The sequence below is a fragment of the Felis catus genome, chromosome E2, assembly GCF_018350175.1.
Source record: "Felis catus isolate Fca126 chromosome E2, F.catus_Fca126_mat1.0, whole genome shotgun sequence".
In the NCBI taxonomy this organism is placed as follows: domain Eukaryota; kingdom Metazoa; phylum Chordata; class Mammalia; order Carnivora; family Felidae; genus Felis; species Felis catus.
In genome coordinates this window covers 35,242,647-35,264,551 of record NC_058382.1, presented here as the reverse complement: position 1 = coordinate 35,264,551, position 21,905 = coordinate 35,242,647, and the positions used below count along the sequence as shown (strand labels likewise).

The 21,905-nt window shown below is 55.0% G+C and overlaps 1 protein-coding gene across 7 annotated transcripts in view; it reads right to left on the bottom strand.

Moving 5' to 3' along the window:
• NDRG4 (NDRG family member 4) overlaps positions 1-21,905 on the bottom strand; it is an 80,272-nt gene that overhangs the window by 4,442 nt on the left and 53,925 nt on the right. For 5 of the 7 annotated variants that reach the window (XM_045046030.1, XM_045046031.1, XM_011290141.3 and 2 more), the window contains 14 exons: positions 18,651-18,745; positions 13,885-13,929; positions 6,312-6,417; positions 5,970-6,090; positions 5,823-5,885; positions 5,647-5,707; positions 2,802-2,888; positions 2,666-2,722; positions 2,249-2,352; positions 1,312-1,368; positions 1,183-1,234; positions 395-442; positions 166-201; positions 6-57 (listed from right to left, as the gene is read on the bottom strand). In XM_045046030.1, the coding sequence (XP_044901965.1) occupies positions 6-57; positions 166-201; positions 395-442; positions 1,183-1,234; positions 1,312-1,368; positions 2,249-2,352; positions 2,666-2,722; positions 2,802-2,888; positions 5,647-5,707; positions 5,823-5,885; positions 5,970-6,090; positions 6,312-6,417; positions 13,885-13,929; positions 18,651-18,722 (961 nt within the window). In that variant the 5' untranslated portion in view covers positions 18,723-18,745. Of the gene's footprint in view, positions 1-5; positions 58-165; positions 202-394; positions 443-1,182; positions 1,235-1,311; positions 1,369-2,248; positions 2,353-2,665; positions 2,723-2,801; positions 2,889-5,646; positions 5,708-5,822; positions 5,886-5,969; positions 6,091-6,311; positions 6,418-9,754; positions 9,917-13,884; positions 13,930-18,650; positions 18,746-21,905 lie in introns of those variants that run through there. The other 2 variants (XM_003998090.6, XM_003998089.6) reach the window with 2 other exon arrangements.

Sequence of the window (21,905 nt, the reverse complement as noted above, 5' to 3'; positions counted from 1 at the left end):
CTTACTGTAGCCCATGCCTTGCAGGAAATATTTGAAAGCCTCAGTCAGCTTCCCTGGCTGCAGGACAGAGAGACAGTACATGCTTTGACTGGCTGCCTGGGATTAGGGGAAAAGGAGGCTTCCCCCACTTGGGCCAGATAAGGGAAGGAGGGCCAAGAGTCTCACCTGTGTGACTTGGGGGAGCCCCCCGGAATCTGCCATCTGCAGGGAAGAGAAGGGGGTGAGCTGAGCGGGGGCCACCCCACACCCTGCCCAAGCCTCGTATACCTAAACAGGCTGCGCTGACCCGACACGCTGTCCTGCTCCCGCCCTGGATGGGACCCCAGGCAGGCCCCTCCCTGAGGCTGGGCCCTTGGCTGAGGAGCTGGCCTATGGCTGGGGAAGAAGGCCTCACCTTCAGGAAGGTCGTGGTGGTTGGATCCAGTTTGGAGTTGCACTCCACCTAGAGACAAGGTCAGCAGAGTAAGGCAGCCCCAGCCCCCGGGGTATCAGGGGAGCCCCTGCCTCAGTTGCTAAGGCAGGTTCTATTCCCAGAGCTGAGAGGCTCTACTCGTGAGAAGGGTGTGCAGGGGGCAGACACGGGCTGGCATCGGGATTAGGGTTAGGGTTAGGGTGCCCCACGCCCGCCAGGCTGCCTTCTGAAAGTCAGGCCCCTGCAGATCAGGAAGCAGCGCCCCAAGGGACCTGAGATCCTTGGACTCCACTCATAACTGCTGGACGGACGATGTCCTCACGGGAGCCAGGGCCACCTTGGTGGCAGTGGCGGGCAAAGTGCCAGGGACCGCGGGTTCAGGCGGTGAGGTGAGGGAGGGTCAAGGCTCAGCAGGAGACTGAGGCCCCTGCCCGAGTCCCCATGGCCATGGCCACCGCAGCACACACCGCATTCCTCCAGGCCCTCAAGCACAGGGAGGGTGTGCTAGTTTCTGTCACACGGGGGGCTACCCTGGTACTCCTCACCCCAGGGACGGGGTGGCCATCAGGTGGTCTGGCCCCAGCTCCCTCCCGTCTCCACGCCTCTCTCACTCGAAGGGTGGGATTGTGCCAGGTGGTGATGCATCATGGCAAGACGGTGGGAGGTGGGGTGAGAAATCCAGCATCCAGTGCCTGGCCCTGCCAGCCAGAGGCCAGTGATCTCCGTACTCCTGCCTCCCACCCCCAGTCAGGATGCTGTCCCTCACTCACCACACCGTCCTCAGCAGGTGCGTTATCTCCGACCACCAGCATCACGGGGCAGCTGCAGACACAGAGGACAAGGGCTGTCTGGCCTGGGCGTGGTGGGCAGGGACAGGCTGGGGGGTGAGGGGCACTCACCGGAGTGTCTTGGCATTGGGTACTGTTCCAGGCCGGTTAATGTCCAGGTCTCTGCGGCTGCAGGGAGAGGCAGAGGTGGGCATCTCAGAACTGGATCTGAGGTGGTTGTGTGCCCCAGGCCTGCCCCTGTTGTATTCCAGCCTTACCTCATCCTCCCACAATGGCAATTATGGCCCAGCATCCCGGGCTGGTCCCAGAGTTGGGGTTTACGGTTATTGAGTTGTCTCAACTATGGAAAAGGCTCTAAGAGATCCCAGTTAGGGGTAAACAGGGAGGCAGGGACCTGCTCTGCACAAACAGGGGTCTTCAGGCCATGCCTCATACGTAACTTCTTCTCAGATCCTGCAATTCATGCCAGGTGGGCCCTGAAATTTGGCTCTCCCTGCCCCTTGAAGCACTCTGACATGCACCACCACCTGTGCGTGGGATTCCTGGGTCGTAGAGGAAGGCAGGGCCTAGCCTCTCATTCTCCACTGTTCCTCCAGCACCATGCACATGGCAGGTGCTTAATAAATATTTGTACGAGAAAAAGAAAGGAGGGAAGGCCAGTGGGCTCTAAGGAGCACAGCTTGAAAACCATGGAGTTCATCCAACCCTCCCTCCCCTCCCACAGATGTCAGCCCTGAAGTTCAGGCTGGGGGCATCAGGGGTGCTGCCCAGCTTCCCCCACTGCTCCTGGCCGGCCAGCAATGCCCTGGGGGAAAAGGCGTGGAAGAGCCCAGAAACCAGAGCTGGAAGCCCTCCCCTCCCCTCTGTCCTTCGAGGGGTGTGACCTTGGGCAAGAAGTAACTCTTTTCTTCTTGGTACAAGTTGTTCATCTACAAGCTTGGGAGAGCACGTCTCCTGCCTGCCTCCTTCTGTGACTGGTTGTACCGAGGGGACAGAGGGGGCACTCTGTGGCCTGGTGCTGCGGAGCTGGGCCCCAGGCCGCCCGCACCTGTTGTACATGTTCCAGAAGAGCTGCAGGTTGGCCTGGTTCACCACGTTCCCGATCTGCTGCCGGTAGCTCTGCACCAGCTCTGTGTTGCTCACCAGCTCCTCCTGGGCCCACGGGATAGATGGGGGAGGTGCACGGAGGGGAGCGACAGACAGGGATGTGGTCTCAGACGGGCACAGGTGTCCCAGACAGAACCACCCTCGCCCCATTCCCAGCAAGTGAGGGAGGAGGCCTCCCACATCTGTCTCAGGAGAGTAGAGTGAGACAGGTCAGATGCCTCATGACCCCAACCCAGATCCCCTCCTGGTAGAAGCCCCAGGTGCCCCTGGGAGTAGACAGAACCAGGCCCTCCAGAGGCTCCCAAGGACCCCCAGTTCAGCCACCACTGCTGCTCCTGTGGGGGCCCCACCCCCTTACCTGGCTGAAGAGGTGGGATAGCACCGTGTCAGGTAAAGTGCTGGTCAGGCCGGAGAGCTGTGGGCCGGGGTGGAGGCCAGTGTGAGTGCCGCCCCTCACCACCACCACCCCCGTCTGCTAGGTGGACCATGCTCACCTTGGTGGCCGCCCAGTCGATCCAGCCTTTGCCGTTGGGGTCAATGTTCATCAGCACCAGCCCCTCCACCAGGTCAGGGAAGATAAGCTGCCATGAGAGGAAGACAGAGCTTGGGAGGCTGGCTAGTATGTAGGGAGCCCCAGCCTTCCCACCCGGGAAACGGGCTGTAAGATGCTGACTCTGCCTATCTCACAGGTGGTTGGGAGGGGCCGAGGAGGAGGACGTGCTCTGGAAGGGCTTTGAGGAGCCGCAGACGCCTCCACTGGCTACAGATGGAAACCTGCCTGCCCCCCACCCCACCCCTTCTGGCTGCCTCTGCTCACCCTCTACCCCATTCGGCACCTTTCATTATTCTTTGATTGGTTTCGAGTCTATGCCTATGTCACTGTTTTCCACCCCTTTTAACAGGTCTTTGAATCTGTTTGATCTGTTGTAAAACTGAGGATTAAACATCCTCAATAAAACATTTTGTTTAGGGGCACCTGGCTGGCTCAGTTGGTTAAGCCTCTGACTGTGGCTCGGGTCATGATCTCATGGTTCCTGGGTTTGAGCCTCACATCAGGCTCTGTGCAGACAGCTGTCTCCCTCTCTCTCTGCCCCTCCCCCACTCGCGCTGTCTCTCAAAAACAAAAAAATAAGACATTAAAAAAATTAAAAATAAAAATTAAAAAATAAAACACTTTGTTTCTTTGCTTTCATAGAAAAAGAAGCTCTAGTGAAGTAAGAAACTGAACTTTCCAAAGCCTGTTTTGTGTTTGATGGTAAAAGAAATTCAAATGATCTGTTCAGGTGTTTGCCCACATTTAGGGGAAAATGGTCATATACATACGACTTTACTATCCTGTCAAGTTTATCTGGGGTGACAGGGAATATATATATATATATATATATATATATATATATATATATACTATAAGTATAGTTATATACACTATATATGGTAATATATATAACTATATATATAGTTTCATATATACTACTATATTACTATATATATAGTTTTATATAGTTATAACGATATAGTTAAATATATGTGTATATATATATACATATATATGTGTGTATATATATATATACATATATATGTGTGTATATATATATATATATATATATACATATATATATATATATACACACATATATAACTACTTGTTAGTAGTTAAGTGCTGAAATCCATACTGGAGTTGAAAATTCCTGGTCTTTTCTTTTGAAAAAAGAAACACTTTGAATCCTGAAAATTAAGTTTTTGTTTTTAGAGATGAAAAGCTTGTGGGCTCCTACCCAACACAATGTTTCTGAAATGCAACTTCCTTTAAACCTTCCAAACTTAACGTAAGTGTAATTTTTGGTTAAGGAAGGACTTGTGTTTCAGGCAGCAACCTCTTTGACCTTGGCCATAGCAACTTTTTACTAGACACGTTTCCAGAGGTGAGGGAAACAAAAGCAAAAATGAACTACTGGGACTTCATCATGATAAAAAGCTTCTGCACGGAGAAGGAAACAATTAACAAAACTAAAAGGCAGCCTACGGAAATGACATCTCTGATAAAGGGTTAGTATCCAAAATCTATAAAGAACTTGTCAAACTCAACACCCAAAAAAATAAATAATCCAGTTAAGAAATGGGCAGAAGACATGAACAGACATTTTTCCAAAGAAGACATCCAGATGCTAACAGACACATGAAAAGATGCTCAACATCACTCATAATCATGGAAATAAAAATCAAAACCACGATGAGATACCACCTCACACCTGTTAGAATGGCTAAAATTAACAACACAGGAAACAACAAATGTTGGCAAGGATGTGGAGAAAGGGGAACACTCTTACACTGCTGGTGGGAATGCAAACTGGTACAGCCACTCTGGAAAACAGTATGGAGGTTCCACAGAGAATTAAAAATAGAACTACCCTAGGATCCAGCAATTGCACTACTAGGTATTTACCCAAAAGATGCAAAAACACAGATTCAAAGGGGCACATGCACACCAATATTTATAGTAGCACTATCCACAGTAGTCAAGCTATGGAAAAAGCCCAAATGTCCATTGACTGGACATGGATAAAGAAGATGTGGTATACATACACAATGGAATATTACTCAGCCATCAAAAAGAAAGAAATCTTGCCATGCAATGACATGGATGGAACTAGAAGGTATTATGCTAAGTGAAATAAGTCAGTCAGAGAAAGACAAATAGCATGATTTCACTCATATGTGGAATTTAAGACACAAAACAGATGAACATAGAGGAAGGAAAAAAAGAGGGAAGGAAACCATAAGAGGCTTAATGATAGAGAACAAACAGGTTGATGGAGGGAGGTGGGTGGGGGATGGGCTAGATGGGGGATGGGTATTAAGGAGGGCATTTGTGATGAGCACTGGGTGTTGTATGTAAGTGATGAATCACTAAATTCTACACTTGGAACCAATTTTATCATCTATGTTAACTAACTAGAATTTAAATAAAAACTTGAAAAGACGGGAAAAAAAGCCTTATGTTTAAATATTACCCTAATTACTGAATGAGTGATTAGGATAATCCTTACTTAGTGGCTAGAGCAGTTAGTTGTATGGTTTGCCGCTAAAAGAAACTTTGGCTGTGGATAATGGTAAGCAAGTTATAGTCTAGTATTTTGAGGAAATGTATGGAAAAAGTAATCTCCCTCTTTTTTTTATTTCCTAGGGTGAATAAAAGAAAACAAAGGGCTTTTCTGAGTGAAGAGGAAGTGGGGGGGAGGGGAAGGAGAAGGAAGAAAGAGCAAATGTTCCTATGGTTGAAGGGTGGCCCCTTCCAGGAGACATCAGCCCTGGGGTGGGGGTGGAAGTAAGGAGACTCACTGCAAACTTGGCCAGCACATAAGCTCCGGCTCCTACTCCGATGCCAATCACGTACTTGAACCTGGTGGAAAGCGTGGCTGGTCACTCCAGGGCTCGGGGAGGTACTTCCCATGATTGCCATCAGGTGACTCTGATGGCCCCCCCAGCACAGAGACAGGGTAAGGGCAGACACTCACCCAAAGTGCTGTACCACGCTGGGGAGCATGGCGGCCAGCTGCTCCATTGAGGGGAACTGGTACCTGCAGGCAGAGCAGGAGGTCAGGGCCAGGTGCTGCCTGGGGCACAGAACTGGGAAACCTGGAGGGGGGCTCCCCGGTACCTACCCCTGGGGAAACTGTGACGCCCCCACCTGCTGACCAGGGGCATCCACGTGGCACACCACAAAGTGCTTGGTGATCTCCTGCATGTCCTCAAAGTTGAAGAAGGTGTTGAAGCACAGCTTGTCTGCAAAGACACACCTCTCAGCTGTGGCTCAGCAAAGGGGTAGGGAGGCCTGTGGCCCTGAGAGGGAGGGCAAGGCAGAGGTGGTCAGCCTCGTGGCCCAGCAGTGACATCAAGGCCCAAATGGCTAAGGGCACCAAGCTGAGGGTGAGTGGGGATCTCCGGGGCCCCGTGGGGAAGGAGGGGAGGCAGAGGAAGGCAGGATGAGGTTGGGGTGCACTCACGATTGAGGCCCACATCATGGTAGGTGAGGATGGCCGGGCGGTTCCCTTTGGGGGAGCCCCGGATCACCACGTGCAGAAGGCCGTAAGGCGTCTCGATGTCATGTTCCTGGAGGGGAAACGGTACCAGACACTCTGGGCAGCCCTCAGTGCGGCTTATGGGCAGCCTGGGAGTTGTTGGGCCTGTGGTGGGGCCTCCACCTCCCAACAGGGGGGCATCTCATTCTCATCACCCCAAGCAGCCCCCAGGGAGAACAGAGCAGACCGAGTACTCTTTCCCAGAGGCGTCTGGCACAGGGACAGCATGAGCCAGTCTGCACGGGGAAGTTCTGCAGACCGGTGGGGTGGGCGGCCAGTGCCCAGGCCCTGCTTCCCTTGGCCCTGCAGAGTCCAGTGAAGCTCGTTTTCTCTGTCTCCCTGCAGCCCCTCCAGGACAGTTCTGCCACCCTGGCCTGAGTCGCGACCTCAGCATGTTCCTCCTCCATTCAGAAGGTGAATGGCCTCAACAGCCCTGCTTAGAATCTGCAGTAACCTTCCCCTTTCAGCCAAGCCCAGCCTCCAACCCCCGCACCTGACCCTGGCTCCCACCTCCACACTCTTACTCATGCTGTTCCTTCCACCTCAAATGCCCCTCCCCCAGATCTCCAAGGCCTCCCTTCCAACAGGGCATGGTTAGATGTGCACTCCCACCCCAAAGGCCTTCTTGCAGTGACCACTATAGGATCCTCCTGTGTTCATGCCCTTGGTTTTGTGGCTTGGGGTTTTTAGTCCTTCAGGAAACAGTGCTGGATGATGTAGGTTCAAGACCTCCTCTGTCCCTTACTGTGTGACTCTGAACAGGGTATATACCACTTCTCTGTGCCTCAGCCACCTCTTCCCACGCATCTCACGGGGACCCCATGAGAACGGAAGAAGCTGATGTCTGTGGAGCATGTAGCACTTGCAGAAAAGGAGGCTGAAGTGCTCAGGCGTCCCTGAGCCTTAGGGAGGTGCCCTGCTGGCTGGTCCCTCTGCCAGCTAGTCACTTTGGGCCACTCGAAGGACAGACTCTAAGAGGGTCTGTCAGAGCTGAATTAACAGCCTTGCCCTGCACCAAGAGGATCCCTGTGGGTTGTCCCTGTGAGTTGGAGGCGAAGCTAAGGTCAAGGGCAGGAAAGGAACAACATGTGTGCATGTTATGCATGCATTTGCCCCTTTTGCAGATGGAGGACGCTTAGGTTCAGAGAGATACCATGTTCCTGCCCCTGAGAGAAAAGGAGAGACTCAGGAGGCAGGAGACAGCTTCCTGGGGCCTGGTGTTCTTGGGTCAGGGCTCAGAGGACCACTGTTCAGGCCTGTGTCTCCAGTGGGGAATGACAAGGTGATATAAACCCTATGGCCAAAGGCCACACCCTGGGAGCCACAATTCTGCTGTGAGACCTTGTTAAAGAAACCTGATGTCCTCTAAGTGGTCCCAGGTCCACCACAGCCTCCCCACATCCTAGGCCTGTCCTCCCTCAGGGCCATCAAAACAAGGAACACTTCCTGCTCACTGACTCTGACCAGCCACTTCTCATGTGTCTTCTCATTTACTCCTCACAGGGATCCAAGCCCCAGAGGAGCAAACTGAGGTTTGGAAAGGAGAAATAACTTGCCCAAGGTCAAGTCCAGAGAAGGTACAGCAGGCCTTGCCAGGTGCCAGCCTCAGAGATCAGGGGTATGAGTCAAGGCTCCACCCAATAGATTTGCAAGCAGGCAGTTTTCCAGAGCTGCCTGGCCCTGCTTGGTGGCAGTGAGGGGTGGGGTGGGGGGCGGGGAGGCATGCAGCATCCTCCACAGTCTCTTAGCTCTGAAGAGCAGGGGTTGGGGCAGGAGGGACGCACAGTGCTATGGAGGGAGGGTGGGGAAAGGCTGGGAGGGTTGCGGGCAGGAGGGGCGCCCATCGCACAAGAGCTGCAATGCGCTTCCTGCGGGTGTGAAGGGCAGGTCCGTGTGGGGTCGGCTCTAGCCCTGCCGGGTTCAAGTCCGGGCCCAGGGTGGCAGTCTTCCACCCTCAGACCGCCACCACCTCAGACTTCCACCCTCTGTCTGCGCGTGAGGGGTCTCTACCCGCCTCCCAGCCCTGGTGTGACCACAGCAACACCATCACCGGTGCCTGGGCAATGATCTCCCTGCTAAGGCTTAACTGCCCAGGGTGGGATGGGCTGTGGAGGGCAATGGCCCGGTTGCTGGGCCTCTGCGGCCCAATGACTTGGCTGAACCCTCCCCCGCCAATCCAGGACCTCAGACCCAGCTCAGCCAGATGGAAGCCCAGTGTCCCCGCTCCTCTGGGTCCTGCACAAGAGGGGTGATCCAAGGGCCGCGGCCGGACCCACTAGGAGCCCCCAGCCCTCAGGGCCGGGCGCTCCCATTGGCTCCTGGTGACGTCAGAGCCCCCCCTCCCCACCTCCAGGTGGGCGCCTGCGAGGCACAGCTGCCGCAGCAGCAAGGGAGGGGGCTCTGACGTCCTCTCTCTGCCGTCCGACTCCTCTCTCCTGTGACCTTGAGGACTGGAGGGGGGTGCTCCCAGCCGGGTTTCAGCACACGGAGGGGGTGAAGGGCTGGAGGGAGGGGCTAGTACAATTCATTCCATCAAACCGCATCAGGGATTCGGCCCCCCGGGTGCAGACCCGGGGTAGGCGCTGACGTTGCTGCCCGGGTGCAGGGCACCCGGTGGTCTGTGGCACCTTCAGGGCAGGCCAGGCGTGGGGGGTGTAGGAGGTGTGCTCCTGCTTCTCCCTCCTGGGGGAAGGACAGCACCCCGGGGCACTGCTGCCCTGCCCCCCGCCCCGCAGGCTCATGGCTCCAGCGTTGGCTTCCCCCACCCACCAAGTAAGACCCGCGACCCCCTCCTCGAGCTCTCCCCCGCAGGGACCTGGGCCTGAAGGCTCGGGTAGCACCTCCCCCAGACCTCCCCGCCTCAGCCGGACTGGCACGGCAGTTCCCTGGGGACCACGGAGGCGCTGCAAGCAACTCTTAAGGAAGGAAGAGGCTGTCTGTCCTTCGATTGGCACTTCAGTGAGGCGATCCGAACAACCCAGACAACCCTCGCAGGATCAGAAAGGTGGAGACCCCGACACGTGCAGTGAACACAGCCTGCCCCAGGGCTGAGATGGTCACAGGCGCGAGGCAGACGCCCACCGGGCACCTGCGAGACGGAGGGCACACCGCCAGGGGGATGTGCACGCGCTGGCACACCGGTCCACCCAGGCTTGCGGACAGGTCACAGCCCTTCCCCATAGACGCTGACTAGCAGCTAAACCCTAACTAACCACTGATGCAGGCCAGGGTCACCAGGGAGACTAGAAACTGCTGGCCTTGCCTCGGTGACTCCCAAGGTGAGGCGACTGAAGGCAGATCCGCCGCCAGGGGCAGAGGGATGTCCCGTCCTCCCTGCCCACCTGGCCGCCCCCAGAGCCCTCACTCACCCCATCCCAGCACTCCGGCATCTTGCCGAGCGAGAAGGCGATCCGCCTCTACCAGGAAGGGCAAACAAAGGCCTGAGTCACCACGGTCCAAAAGGAGGGGGCAGTGAGAAGGGGAGACGGCGACGCTGTGATGGGGCGCCGCTCCCGAGCCATTTATAAGCAGAGGCTCTTGGCCTAGGCCGGCCCCGCCTCCCTGCGGGGTTTCTGCGCAGCCACACGCTCCCCCCGCCCCCAGCCCCCGCTTCCAGATTGGCTGTCGGGAGACAAACCTGACTCTGATTGGCTTCCGAAGTCCTCTCTCACCGGCTCCTGCTCCTCCCCCTGCTCCTCCCGCCCCCAGCAACACATCATCCTCGATGGTCCCTAGCCCCTACCTCCCGCCCCCCCCCCCCCCACCTCCCGCACGGGCACACACCAACAGCTGCAGCTGCACGAGGGGTCCTGAGAAGATGAGAGAAGAGACCACACGTACAGGTGTGCCCTGTGTCAGGTACACAGGAGCTCTCATGAACACGGACCCTAACGCGGGGCAGGGGAGGCCACACAGGCATGCCCAAGGCGGCCCCGCCCTTGTCCCATTCCCAGGGGGCGGGGAGGGCCTGAGATGGCCTCGAGCCCAATCTCCACGTCAGAAAGGTCTGGATGACTTAACCTTGAAGGGACGGGGAAGTGACTGGCTGTCTGGGGCAACCTTCCTTCGTGATCCTGTTCCAGGGAATTCTCCTTCTCCACTCCCCAGGTTCTCCCCTCAGGTAGCCCTCATTCTGCCCACATGCACGCCTAGCGCCTGCCCACAGTGCTGAAATGGGGGTTCTGGGCGCAGGGGGCCTGGGCAGATTGCAGAACCAGCAGGTATGGTGGGGACGCACCAGTCTTGCCCTCCCCACCCCCACCCTGCAGCAAGGGGCTGGAGGCTACCAGGGAGAGGAGGGACTGGGGTCAGCCTGTCAAAGTGGACACGCCCACCTCCTGCAGACCCACCCACAGCCAGTGTGGGGCTTGGCTCCCAGGTAGGGGCGAGGGGGGGGGGCCGCCAGGATGCAGAGGCCACCTCAGGCTCTCTGCCCTGTCCTGAACAGCAAGGACTTGGGTAGAGAGCTGGTTAGAGCCCTGCAGGTAGAGGAAACTGGGAAGGAGGAGGCCGAGGAGAGGAAATAGGTCAGGGAGGTGAGCAGAGGAGAGAGCCCAAGGACTGAGGCGGCAGGAACCACACAGAGGAGAGTGCTAGGCGCCTGTGCCCCCATTTTGTCTCTTTGATGAAGGAGCATGGACAGCCCTGCATGCTGTCTGGCAGCACTGAGGGAAGGGGGTCACCTCCTCATCTCTGGTGCCCAGTGACCTGGTCAACACCTGCCATGTGCGCTATTCCTGGCCACATCCTCTGTCTGGAGCGCACCAACGACTTTTCCTGCCCCATCTCTGACCTCTTGCCAGGATATGGAGCACGGTGTCCCACGGCCCCTCACCTACTAGCCATGTTCCCTGTTCTCTGCGGCCACTTTGGCACAGCCACGCCCCCTGCCCTGTCCACAAAATGCTCCTACCTGCTCCTCAAAGGGGGCGAAGGGTATCCTCCCACCCTTTCTGCCACTAAACCCCTGCTCTTCCATGGTCGCCTTCCAACTTTATGCCCAGTCCAGCCTCTGACCTCTGAGTGGCCACCCTTGGACCCAACTGAGAAGCTGATCCTGGATACTGCCCACTCCAATCCATGGCCCGATTTCTGCTCGGCTCACTGCCTTCAAATCCATAGACTTGAGTTCAAGTCCCAGCTCCCCCACCCACTAGCTGGGTAACCTTGGGTAAGGATTTTTAATTTCTCAGCCTCCTCAACTGTAAAACAGGAACCACGCTTTCCTGAAGAGTTGCTACCAAGACAAGAAAGAGCTGCATGAGGGGCTCTAGACCTGAGCCCATGCCTACCCAGGCCCTGACAGGGGAGAAACGTGCCCAGGCAATCCGTGTGCCTCTCCAAACTGGGAATTGGTCCCTTCCCTGGAGGTTGTGCAGTTGTGGCTGGACGAGGCAGGCTCAGGTCCTACCAGCCAAATCTAGGCTCCGGTCATATCTCTGCCACTTCTCTGCTGTGTGACCCTCCACATCTGTAAATGGGAGAACCTCTTTGAGCCTCCACATCTGTAAATGGGAGAATAGCTGTGCTGTCTGCATGAGTGGCTGCAAGGATAACACACAGTCCTCACACACCTGTGGAAAATGATGAGAAAACTAAAGCACAGGGAAGTTAAGTGTCCCAAACAGCTAGTAAACATGGATCTTACCAGCACCTTAGCACTCCGGGCCTGAAGTCACATTTTTGAGTAGCAAATACTTACTAGCCTATCTCCCACTTGCCAGTCTCTGTCAAATGCCTTACAGGTGCTACCTTATTTTATCCTCTTAACACCCACTTTATAGACGAGGTAAATGAAGCACAGAGAATTTCTGTAACCTGCCCAACGTCACACAGAACCAGGAACCACACTCGGGTAGTCTGCCCCTGATTCCATGCTGTGGTGGCTACAGCCACAGTTCTCTCAGCATCTGAGTGCTGGGCCTTGGGCATCATTCCCTACAAACACGTGGGGAGGTCCGAGCTCTGTCCTTACTGTACAAATGAGGCAGTGACGTGTGTTGGAGGTCACATGGCTCATAAGTGGCAGGGCCAGGCCCTGGACCCAGGTCTGTCTGGCTCTTGTTTGTCTTGCCTCCCCCACTGGCTGGGTCCATTGAGGCAAGGAATCAAAGGGGATAAAATCCCTGCCAGGCCTTGGCCCAGATAACGGTCATCCGTCCTCTCAGCTGCTCGTCTAAAAAAAAAAAAAAAGGCAGCCTCTGTGCAGCCTCCATGTGGTACAGCTGGAGACAGCAAGGTGCCTTTTAGCACATGCTGCCCTTTACCAGGCAGAGGGTCCCAGGCACTGCCAGCAGTAGCCCTGGGCTGGGCCTGGTACACCAGGACTGAGCTGCAAAGGACCCCAGGACTCCCTTCTCTCCTTTCGAAACCTCCAGAGCGTGTTTCGGGGGCTGGTAGTCAGCACCTGGTCTGGCAGGTCTCACTTGGTGTCAGGCAGGGGCTGAGGACTGTCCGTCCACACATTCTTGCCTTCATTTGAGCAGGGAGGACGAGAAGTCCCCCTTGAGGTGCCTGTACTGATCTCCAGCTGGGCCTGGGCCATCTCCTGGCCACGTCCCTCCTTTCCCTCCTCACAGGCTCCTGTTTGTTCCCCAGACCCCATCCTACCCTCAGCTCCAGAGCCCTTTGTGTTTGAACTGATGCTCCCCAGGGATCAGAGCACATGCATTGTTCTGAAGCCTCCTCTGGTGTCCTTGAAGGGACACAGGGCCTGATGCACAGGCCTGGGATCTGGATCCTTGCTGCAGCACTGTGCATAAGGGGGAGCAGCTTGCAGGCCACCCTACTTCTTCTGTCACCCTGCATCCAGACCAGGAGGCTGGGGCTATCCTGGGGCTCTGAGACCAAACCAAATTGAAGTCAGGTGGGGCCAGGGCGGTGGCCTGGGGGCTAGTTCCATCTAGCCAGGAGGAAGGGCCTAGAAGGATCTAATTTTGTTCAGCAGGTTTTGATGGCCAGCAGGGCCCTGGAACCCACTGAGGTTCCCCATTGTGTCTTCCACCAGATGTTTTCCAAGACCCGGAAATAAATGGCCATGATAGGACTCAGAGAGAAACAGCTGGCTAAGTGAGCGAACTCATCGCGCAGAGGAATAAAAACAAAGAACAATTTCAATTTTCACGGGGAATCTGGCACCAAACTAAAGAGGACACGGTTGTCCCGGCAACAGCTTCCATGGAAACAGGAGCTATTTCAGAGCACCAACCTCACTGGAGAGTTTCCTCACTGGAGGAAAGTGCTGATTCAGATGACAGCATCCCATCTCTATCCTTACTCTCCCCAGGCCTCACCCCTGCTTCAGTCCTGCTCAGGGAAAGAGCAGCACGTCTCCACTGGGCAGAGGGCAGATCAACCTGCTGTGAGCAGGCGGGTGGTCCTGGAGGCTGCAAGGTGCCCGCACAGAAGGGCTGTGAGCCTCCTCTGGGGCCGGGCTGGGCAAGGTAAGGTGCCAACCAGCTGTCAGGACCCTGCCTTGGCAGTTTGAGCTGAGACCTACCTTCCAGTCTGTGTCCACCGCCAAGAGGAAGGTGTCGGAGTTCTCCTAAGGGGAGGCAAACAGAGAGGTGGCATGTTAGGTCCTGGCTGGCCCAGGGGGACCACAGGGGCTCAGCCTTGAGCAGACTCGCTCGCTGTTCCCCAGTCCATCTTACTGTTAACAAAAGTGATGCAGGGCCTCCCAGGCATCAGGCCAGTAAGTGCCTGATGGACGAGCCTACAAGCAGCGACTCATACCTATGAATTCTACCTATTCATTTAAAATGTGAAGATTCCCTTGGGGCGCCTGGGTGGCTCAGTCGGTTGGGTGTCCGACTTCGGCTTAGGTCATGATCTCACGGTCCGTGAATTCGAGCCCTGCATCGGGCTCTGTGCTGACAGCTCAGAGCCTGGAGCCTGTTTCGGATTCTGTGTCTCCCTCTCTCTCTGACCCTCCCCCGTTCATGCTCTGTCTCTCTCTGTCTCAAAAATAAATAAACGTAAAAAAAAAAATTAAAAAAATAATAAAATGTGAAGATTACCATCTTACAGGTAGGAAGAGTGAGGCTTAGAGAGGCTGAATCACACAGCTATTAAAGGGTGGGATCTCTGATGAAGCCAAATCTTTATCGTTTGTCACTTTGTCCTGCTTCCCCCCACAGATGGTTTTCAAGGTCATTGGGACATGGCAGCACACCCATTTTAGGGATGGGGAAGTTGGGGCCCATGCAGTGAGGGAGGAACTCGTGGGCTTTACTAAGCTGCACAGAGGCTCTGTCTGGGCCTGTGCTTGCTCCCACCTTTCCAGACGTGCCTGCTCTGTGCTCTCAAAGCACGGAGGTCTCCTGTTTTCAGGCTCATTTACCCCAAACGGTGTGAGTCACCGGTGCCTGTCCCTTGCACTGGGCTGTAAGTGCCATGAAGGAAGGACCGTGTCTGACTCTGCTCCTACCAGAAAGCCTGTAATGGAATGGGCTTCCCAAATCCAAACAGATTTGGAAGAACGAGTCTCACTTTGCAAATGAGGGGAACTGAGCTCAGAAGCATCCATTGTTGGCAAGGCACAGAGAGGCAGAATGCAAGAGGGCTAGAACCCTGTATGTCTGTGGGGCCAGGTTCTCCCCAATGCCACCTACCAGCCCTCAGACACTCGTCTTCTGTGGGTTCTGGTCTAGGGAAGGAAACCTCATGAGGACGAGGGGAGGACCAGCACATTTCCAGGAAAACCCTGGGTCTCTGCCTTGCTTTCGACTGTGTCTGTCTAGAAACCTCTCCTCCCCTCTGCTCAGCTATGACAAACAGGGCAGGCCACCTTGCTTCCGAGCCTGTGGCTGCGAGGATTCAAGAGAAGCCCGGTGTTAGCTGTCACTCTGTCCTTTATACTTCTGCACTTGACTTTGTATGCTGCACATGCTCCCTATGGCTCTACTGAATAAATACACGGATAAATGAGACAATCAGATGAGGACAGGGATGTTGTCAGAGGACGGCAACCCAAGGGGTGGGCAACTAAGTACAAGAAAGAAAATGACCCTAAATCACAGGAGTAAAAAGAATGAAAACCAGCAATTCGGGTGTTTTACTCTCAAAATAAGGAAAAGTTGAGCCACCTGCTGTGTGGCAGTTGGGGCGGTGGGGGTGGTGGAGAGAATAAGATGGCACTAGAGGGCCTCACACCCAAGGAGGAAAGCCAGGTGTCCTGCAGCTCGAACTGCATCAGACACAATGGCTGTCCTCTGGCTTCACCTTCTGGCTCCTCCAGGGCCGGGAGGGTTCTGCCTGGGGGGAGGGGTGGAGAGCATGGTTGGTCAGGCCACTCCCAGAGCCTCCCGGAGAGGATGGTGGTCTCAGGAAGGGGACGAGGCTGGTTACTGATGAATCCTCTCACTGGAAGATCACCCCCAAGTGGGAAAGAGATGTGAGAGATTTTTATACCTGGGAATCCTAAGGGCACAGTTATCTCAGAGAAGGGAACAGTTTTGTTAAAAACAAAATCAGCACAAGGGATGAGGCAGATAATGGCAGGGTGTGCTGTGTGCTCTCAGGGTACTGGGGGTCCCCAGGAGATGGGAAAGCCTCTGGAGGGGCAGGACCCCAAACCAAGCAACAGCAGGAATAATACAAGGCAATCCAGAGACCCTGGGAGGTCCTGGAGGTGCAGGAACAGTGGGAGGAAGGCAGGTGGGAGGAGGCCCAGGAGCACCTGTGGAGAGGATGGGGATGCAGGCACGGGGAGAAGGGGCAACAGTTCTCCCACAGAGCCCTGGGCACCTGGCGGCCGAGTCTTCAAAGGTGAGCAAACCTGAAACAGTGAGAGATGGCGGGTAGAGATGTGGAAACATTCACTCCTCCCTGGACTCAAGAACTTGCACCTAGCAGGTTGCAGGTTTAAAAAGCGAGGGGACAGAGGAGCACCTGGGTGGCTCAGTCGGTTAAGCGTCCGACTTCGGCTCAGGTCATGATCTCACAGTTCGTGGGTTTGAGCCCCGCGTCGGGCTCTGTGCTGACAGCTCGGAGCCTGGAGCCTGCTTCCAGATTCTGTGTCTCCTTCTCTCTCTGCCCCTCCCCTGCTTGTACTCTGTCTGTCTCTCAAATGTATCTTGAGAAAAAGAAAAAAGTGAGGGGACAGACGCCTTCCCGCACCGCAGCTACGAAAGTAGAATCAGCAGAAGAGAAAGCCAGAGCCAGAATAGCTCTGGAAGGCAAAGAGTGAGGCCGCTAGAATCCACGATGGCCACGCTGGGAGCACACAGGTGTTTGGGGCTTTTAACGTGCCTTTGGTAAAAGCAGACGTGACCAGGTCCAGGGCATGGGACTTGTGCCAACCCGAGAGAGAGAGAGAGAGAGAGAGAGAGAGAGAGAGAAACTGAGCTGGGGACTTGAGGCCTCCACACAGGGCTGAGATGCAGACCCTTGTGCAGGGCGAGCACGTCACAGTGGCAAACTCTGGTCCAGGTCCAGGTGGGATGAAGTGAGGGACACCAGATGCAGCAGACAGACAGAAAGCAGAGCCAGGCTGCTGGTCAAAGGAGCCATGCTTGCCGAGTCAGGGCGGGAGGGCCAGCGAAGGCTGGGCCGGGCTGGCAGGGGAGGAGCGTGGGGGCATGTCTTGGGGTGCTGAGGTGAGGGTGGAAGGACAGGCACGGAGGCGTGAGGCTGTCGTGCCCTCAGTTCTACGTGCCGACCACAGACCTACACTTCGTACCAGCAGGCAGACCTCCGTGCGGCCGCTCTCTGATCCCACACCTCAGCCCTTGTGATGAGGTCCAGGGGTCCCCAAGGGCACCATCTGCCCACCAAGCCTCACAAGCAGGCTGGTCTCTGCTCGCATGACTTGAAAGGGATTGTGAGGAGGAGAGGCTTTTTCAACAAGTTTGGAGAAACTTCCTTCTGAGAAGCATCTCAGTCTGTGATGACCCAACCCTCTTCGCTGAGAGCCTACACTGTGCAAGGCTCAGTTAGGCACCAGGGAGACCAGAAATCAAACAGACAGGATCCGGGCATCAATATCAGACCCCGTGTCAGACAAAGCCCCTTGGAGGAGGGGGCATTTGATCAGAGCCTGAATAAAATGAGGGGAAGTTCGGGGCTAGGTACCTCAGGCGGAGGAAGCAACTGGGAACATGATTGGCTAGTACAAGGAAGAGTGGTGGGCCTGGCGGCAGCAGAAGAGGGAGGAAGCGGGGAGCCTGGGGGGCGGGTGCACGCCTCATCCTGGGCCTGGGAAGGATGGTGGTGGTAGCTCCGAGCAGGTGGCAGCCACTGACCAGCTTCAAGCAGAAAGTGACATGATGTGCTTTAGAAGGTTGTAGGGTAAGGAGAACACTGGGGAGAGGCTGGCAGACAGGAGATGAGGGGGCCTGGAACAGGGAGGCAGGACAGCTAGGACGGGTGCAGCTCACCAGCCACCCCCTGACCATTCCTGGGAGCTGCCCCCACATACTCAGGTTTTGTCAGTTAACTCAGGGTTCTGTCTTGAAGATAACGGGCAGGACCTGAGCCTCATGTGGTTGGGCCCCGGAGCCCCAGCCAGCCGCTCTGTCCCACCAGGAGGCCCCCAGTGGCACTTGGGCTCCCCTCCCGGCTGGAGGCTGTGAAAGGGCAGGGTGGAGACAGGAGTGGTGGGGTTTCCGGGACTGAGCTCTTGGCTTCCCCACCTGTAAGAGGAGGAGTGGGTAGCACAACCAGCAGAGACCCGGGGTCCTGACATGCCAGGATTCTACAAGCAGTGGACCCTCAGCTGTTCCTTGCAGGGAGGGGGAGGGAGGCTGTGCTAGGCGTCACCACGACGTGGGGTAGAAACAACTCTGGAATCTAATGGCTGGTGCCCCAGTGGGAGCCCTCTGGACACAAACACCTCGACAGCCTCAGTCCTACTGCTCCCGACGGCTCTGTTGGTAATATCTGCCCTCGTCCCTCGGAGGCTTGTGAGGAAAGACACAGAAGGCCGCAGGTGAGGAAAGGCCCTGGCACTCCCCAGTGGATACCTCCTGGGGCTCCAGGGCCTCTCAGAACTGAGGGTTGAGTATGGCCTCATTCCCCAATAGCTATGCGACCTTGGCCAAGTGACTTAACTTCCTGTGCCTCAGTTTTCTCATCACTGAAATGGGAATAACTCTCCCAAACAGCCTCCCGGCCCCAAAGACAGCCAAAGCCGCCAGGCCCGCGGCTCCCTGTGGGCGGTCCGAGGGCTCCTTGCCATCAGCAAGACTGGAGGGAAGGCACGAGTTTTCCTTCTTGGCCACGAGGTGGCGCCCTCCGCCCCAGGACCGCGAAGGGGCGACTTACCAGCTCAGCGGCGTCCTGGCCCCGGAGCAGTGGCTTCTCCTCAGGGAATCGCAGCTCCTGCAGCCCGGCCATGGTCACGTCGTGGAGCAGGAGCCCTAGGGAGGGAGGGAGGGCGGACGAGGATGAGGGTTGGGCCCTGATGCTTAATCTCCCCCCTTGCGGAGGAGGGCAGCACAAGCCCAGGCCAGGCAGGGGCACAGGGCTCCGCACGGACTGCCCCATCCTCCCTGTATCTCACAGTGCTTCATGGGGTAGCAAGGCTTCATCTGCAAAGAGCCGCCTGTTTGGCTCAGAGGACGTCATTACATTATTTGCTCTTAAAAGTTAAAGCATGTTTAGAAAGAAAGAAAAGAGAAAAGGCACCACAGGATGATTCCTGAAACAATTTCAAGGAAAATTCTGCATTTATTGAGATGCAGGGGGATGGGTGTGGGGAGGCCACATGCAGGGGCAGATGCAGACAGAAGCCCCCTGTGGTTGGAAGTGGACAGTGGGGTCCCGGAAGGGACGGGGAGGAACAGAACCCAGGGCTGTCCTGGGGGCCTGGGAAGAAAAGCCTGGCCCCCCAGTGTGGCAGGCAGTGTGCAGTGAAAGAGGGGGTGCCAGTCTCCATGTGCCAGCAGCAGGGAGGGATGGCCACTCAACCCACAGCCACATGATAGGTCCCAGCCCCTAACAGCTGAGTGTTCCTGGGAGACCCTGGGGTTCTAAACCTCAGGAAAGGGTTACACGTGCACATGTGTGTATACATGCACGCCTGTGTGTATATTTGGAGGTGGTGGTGGTGGGGGCGTCAGAGACAATCTGTCCAGCTTGGCACAGCCATTCCTACTTGGATTTCATGACGTCATAGATTAGAATGCAGTAACAGAAAAACTAGCTGAGGACGTGAACTGGAAATCCAGAAAAGAATTAAGATTGACCAATAAATACACGAGAAAATATTAAAGCCCACTAGAAGTCAAATACATTCAAGTTAAAGCAAGATACTCCCCCCCGCCCCCAACCCCCAGAACTGGCATTTCTCTTGCACGGCTTGTGGGTGCATAAATTGTTACATCTTTCTGGAGGACAGTTTTGCAGAATGAATTAAAGTAATTTAAAAGGTTCATATTCTTGGACTCCACAGTCCTCTCCCTGGAAGAAATTTCCTAAGGAAACCAGAGAGGGCACCTAATGATTTATCTGTAAGAATGCTCACCACAGTGCCTTTTATAATAATAATAATAATAAACTAGAAAAAGCTAAATGTCCATGAATAGGGCATTCCATAGACTGCAGGTCAATCACTTGTAAACGATTATGTAATACCATGGGGAAATGCTTGTGTCATAATAAATGGAAAAAGAAGTTATAAAACATACAGTATCCTTGAGATTATAAAATAGGAATAGTTCCACAGAGAAGCCTGAAAGGATGTACATATAAAGCTTATAGGCATTATTCCTAGGTGGAGGACTGAAAAACTAGAGTCTATCATCTGAAATCTAGAAAAGCCAACACTTTTAAAAGGCTATATGGAGATGATCAGCAGTGCCTTATTCTCCCAAGCATTTCATGGCTTACAAAGGACTTCTTGTGCTGTTTGATTTTACCCTCCAGGGAAGGGAGATGAAGAAACCAAGGCTAAGAGAGGCTCCGTGGCATGGCCAGATAGGGCCAGGCCTGGAAAGGGGGTCTTTGAGTCCCTGCTTTAGTCCAGGGCTCATTCAGTCCTCCCATTCATTCACACCCCTCCCCCCTCCCCCCCCCCCAATTCTCTTTAGGTCACTTGTAAAATTGTTTTAAATGTTTATTTTTGAGAGAGAGAGAAAGAGAGAGAGAGAGAAAGAAAGAGAGCACGGGAGGGGCAGAGAAAGAGAGGGAGACAGAAATATGAAGCAGGCCCCATGCTGTCAGTGCAGAGCCTCGTGTGGGGCTTGAACTCACGAACCCTGAACCGTGAGCTCATGACCTCAGCCAAAGTCAGACGCTCAATCGACTAAGCCTTCCAGGTGCCCCTCTATTTTGGTCACCTTAAGGGTGAAGCCCTCAGACTTTCCTTTCCGTCGTGAAGGCTGACAATCCCACTAGCTGGTTGGTCAGAAGACACATCCCACCCCATCCTTTCCCAGATGGAAGGCCCAGTGATTATGGAGTCTGCACTGTGGTTGTGTGGGGCCCAAGGGCACAGGGCCTCAGATGGGACCTATTCCTGTGGCAGACTGTCATGAGACCAGGGGGCAGCTCCAGACCTTCCCTGGGCTTCCTTCCCTCCTGTTAGAAGCAGGAAGCATCAGTCCTCCAGAGTGTTATCAAGATGCCTCGTGATAGCATGGGGATCCCCACCTGAGTCTAGTTTGGGGTTAAATGTGCTGAGGTTGGGCTGGGAGCTGACGGCCACCCAGGCCTCATGGGAAGCTAATGGAGAGGGGCAGGGCCCCCACCCTCACCCCCCCAGGGAAGAAGCCCAGCAGGGAGGTCCCTGCCTACTCAGGCCCCCAGGTCCCTGCACCTCTGAGGCATGCTGGAGCTCTCTGTTCCCAGTGGTTTCCGGGGAAACCAGCTAACACAATGCAGATGGGCTGTATTTTTAGAAAGGCATCCTCTCCCCTCCCCCTTTCTCTTCCATCCTTTCTGATGTGTGCATTCATCCATCCTTCTGGGTGGGGAGCTGAAAGAAGGGCCCCCACCTTGGAAAACTCTTCCCCCATTAGGACTTTTTTAGCTGCTAGTCTCCTTGAATAACCAACTCGATTAAACGCCTTGGCAGCACTGGGGCGTCCCCACCCTCACCCAAGCCTGTTATGAAACCACTGTGGAGACCATCCTCCCCAAGGATGGTGCTATTAAAAGGGCTGAGAGTGGGCAGTGCAGGGACAGATGGCCTGTGATCGAGGGGGTGGTGGGGAAGGGGGATGGAGAGAAACCTTATAATTCAGAGAGCTGGGAGTGTCTCAGCCCATGGAAAACAGGCAGCCCAGGGCCCAGCAGGTGGTGATGTGGGGCTTCAGAACAGAGACATTCCCACAGGGTGCTGGCTTAGAAGCTTCTTCATAAGAAAGTTATGGTTAAAAAAAAAAAAGGCAGCTAAATGATAAGTTAAAGGAAAATGAAATTCCTTATCAAATCAACACAGTGTATACCTTAAACGTAGATAAAGTTATATATCAATTATATATCAGAAAAGTTGGGTGGCTGGCAGGGGGCACGTGGGTGGCTCAAGTCAGTTAAGTGTCTGATTCCTGATTTTGGCTCAGGTCACAATCTCATGGT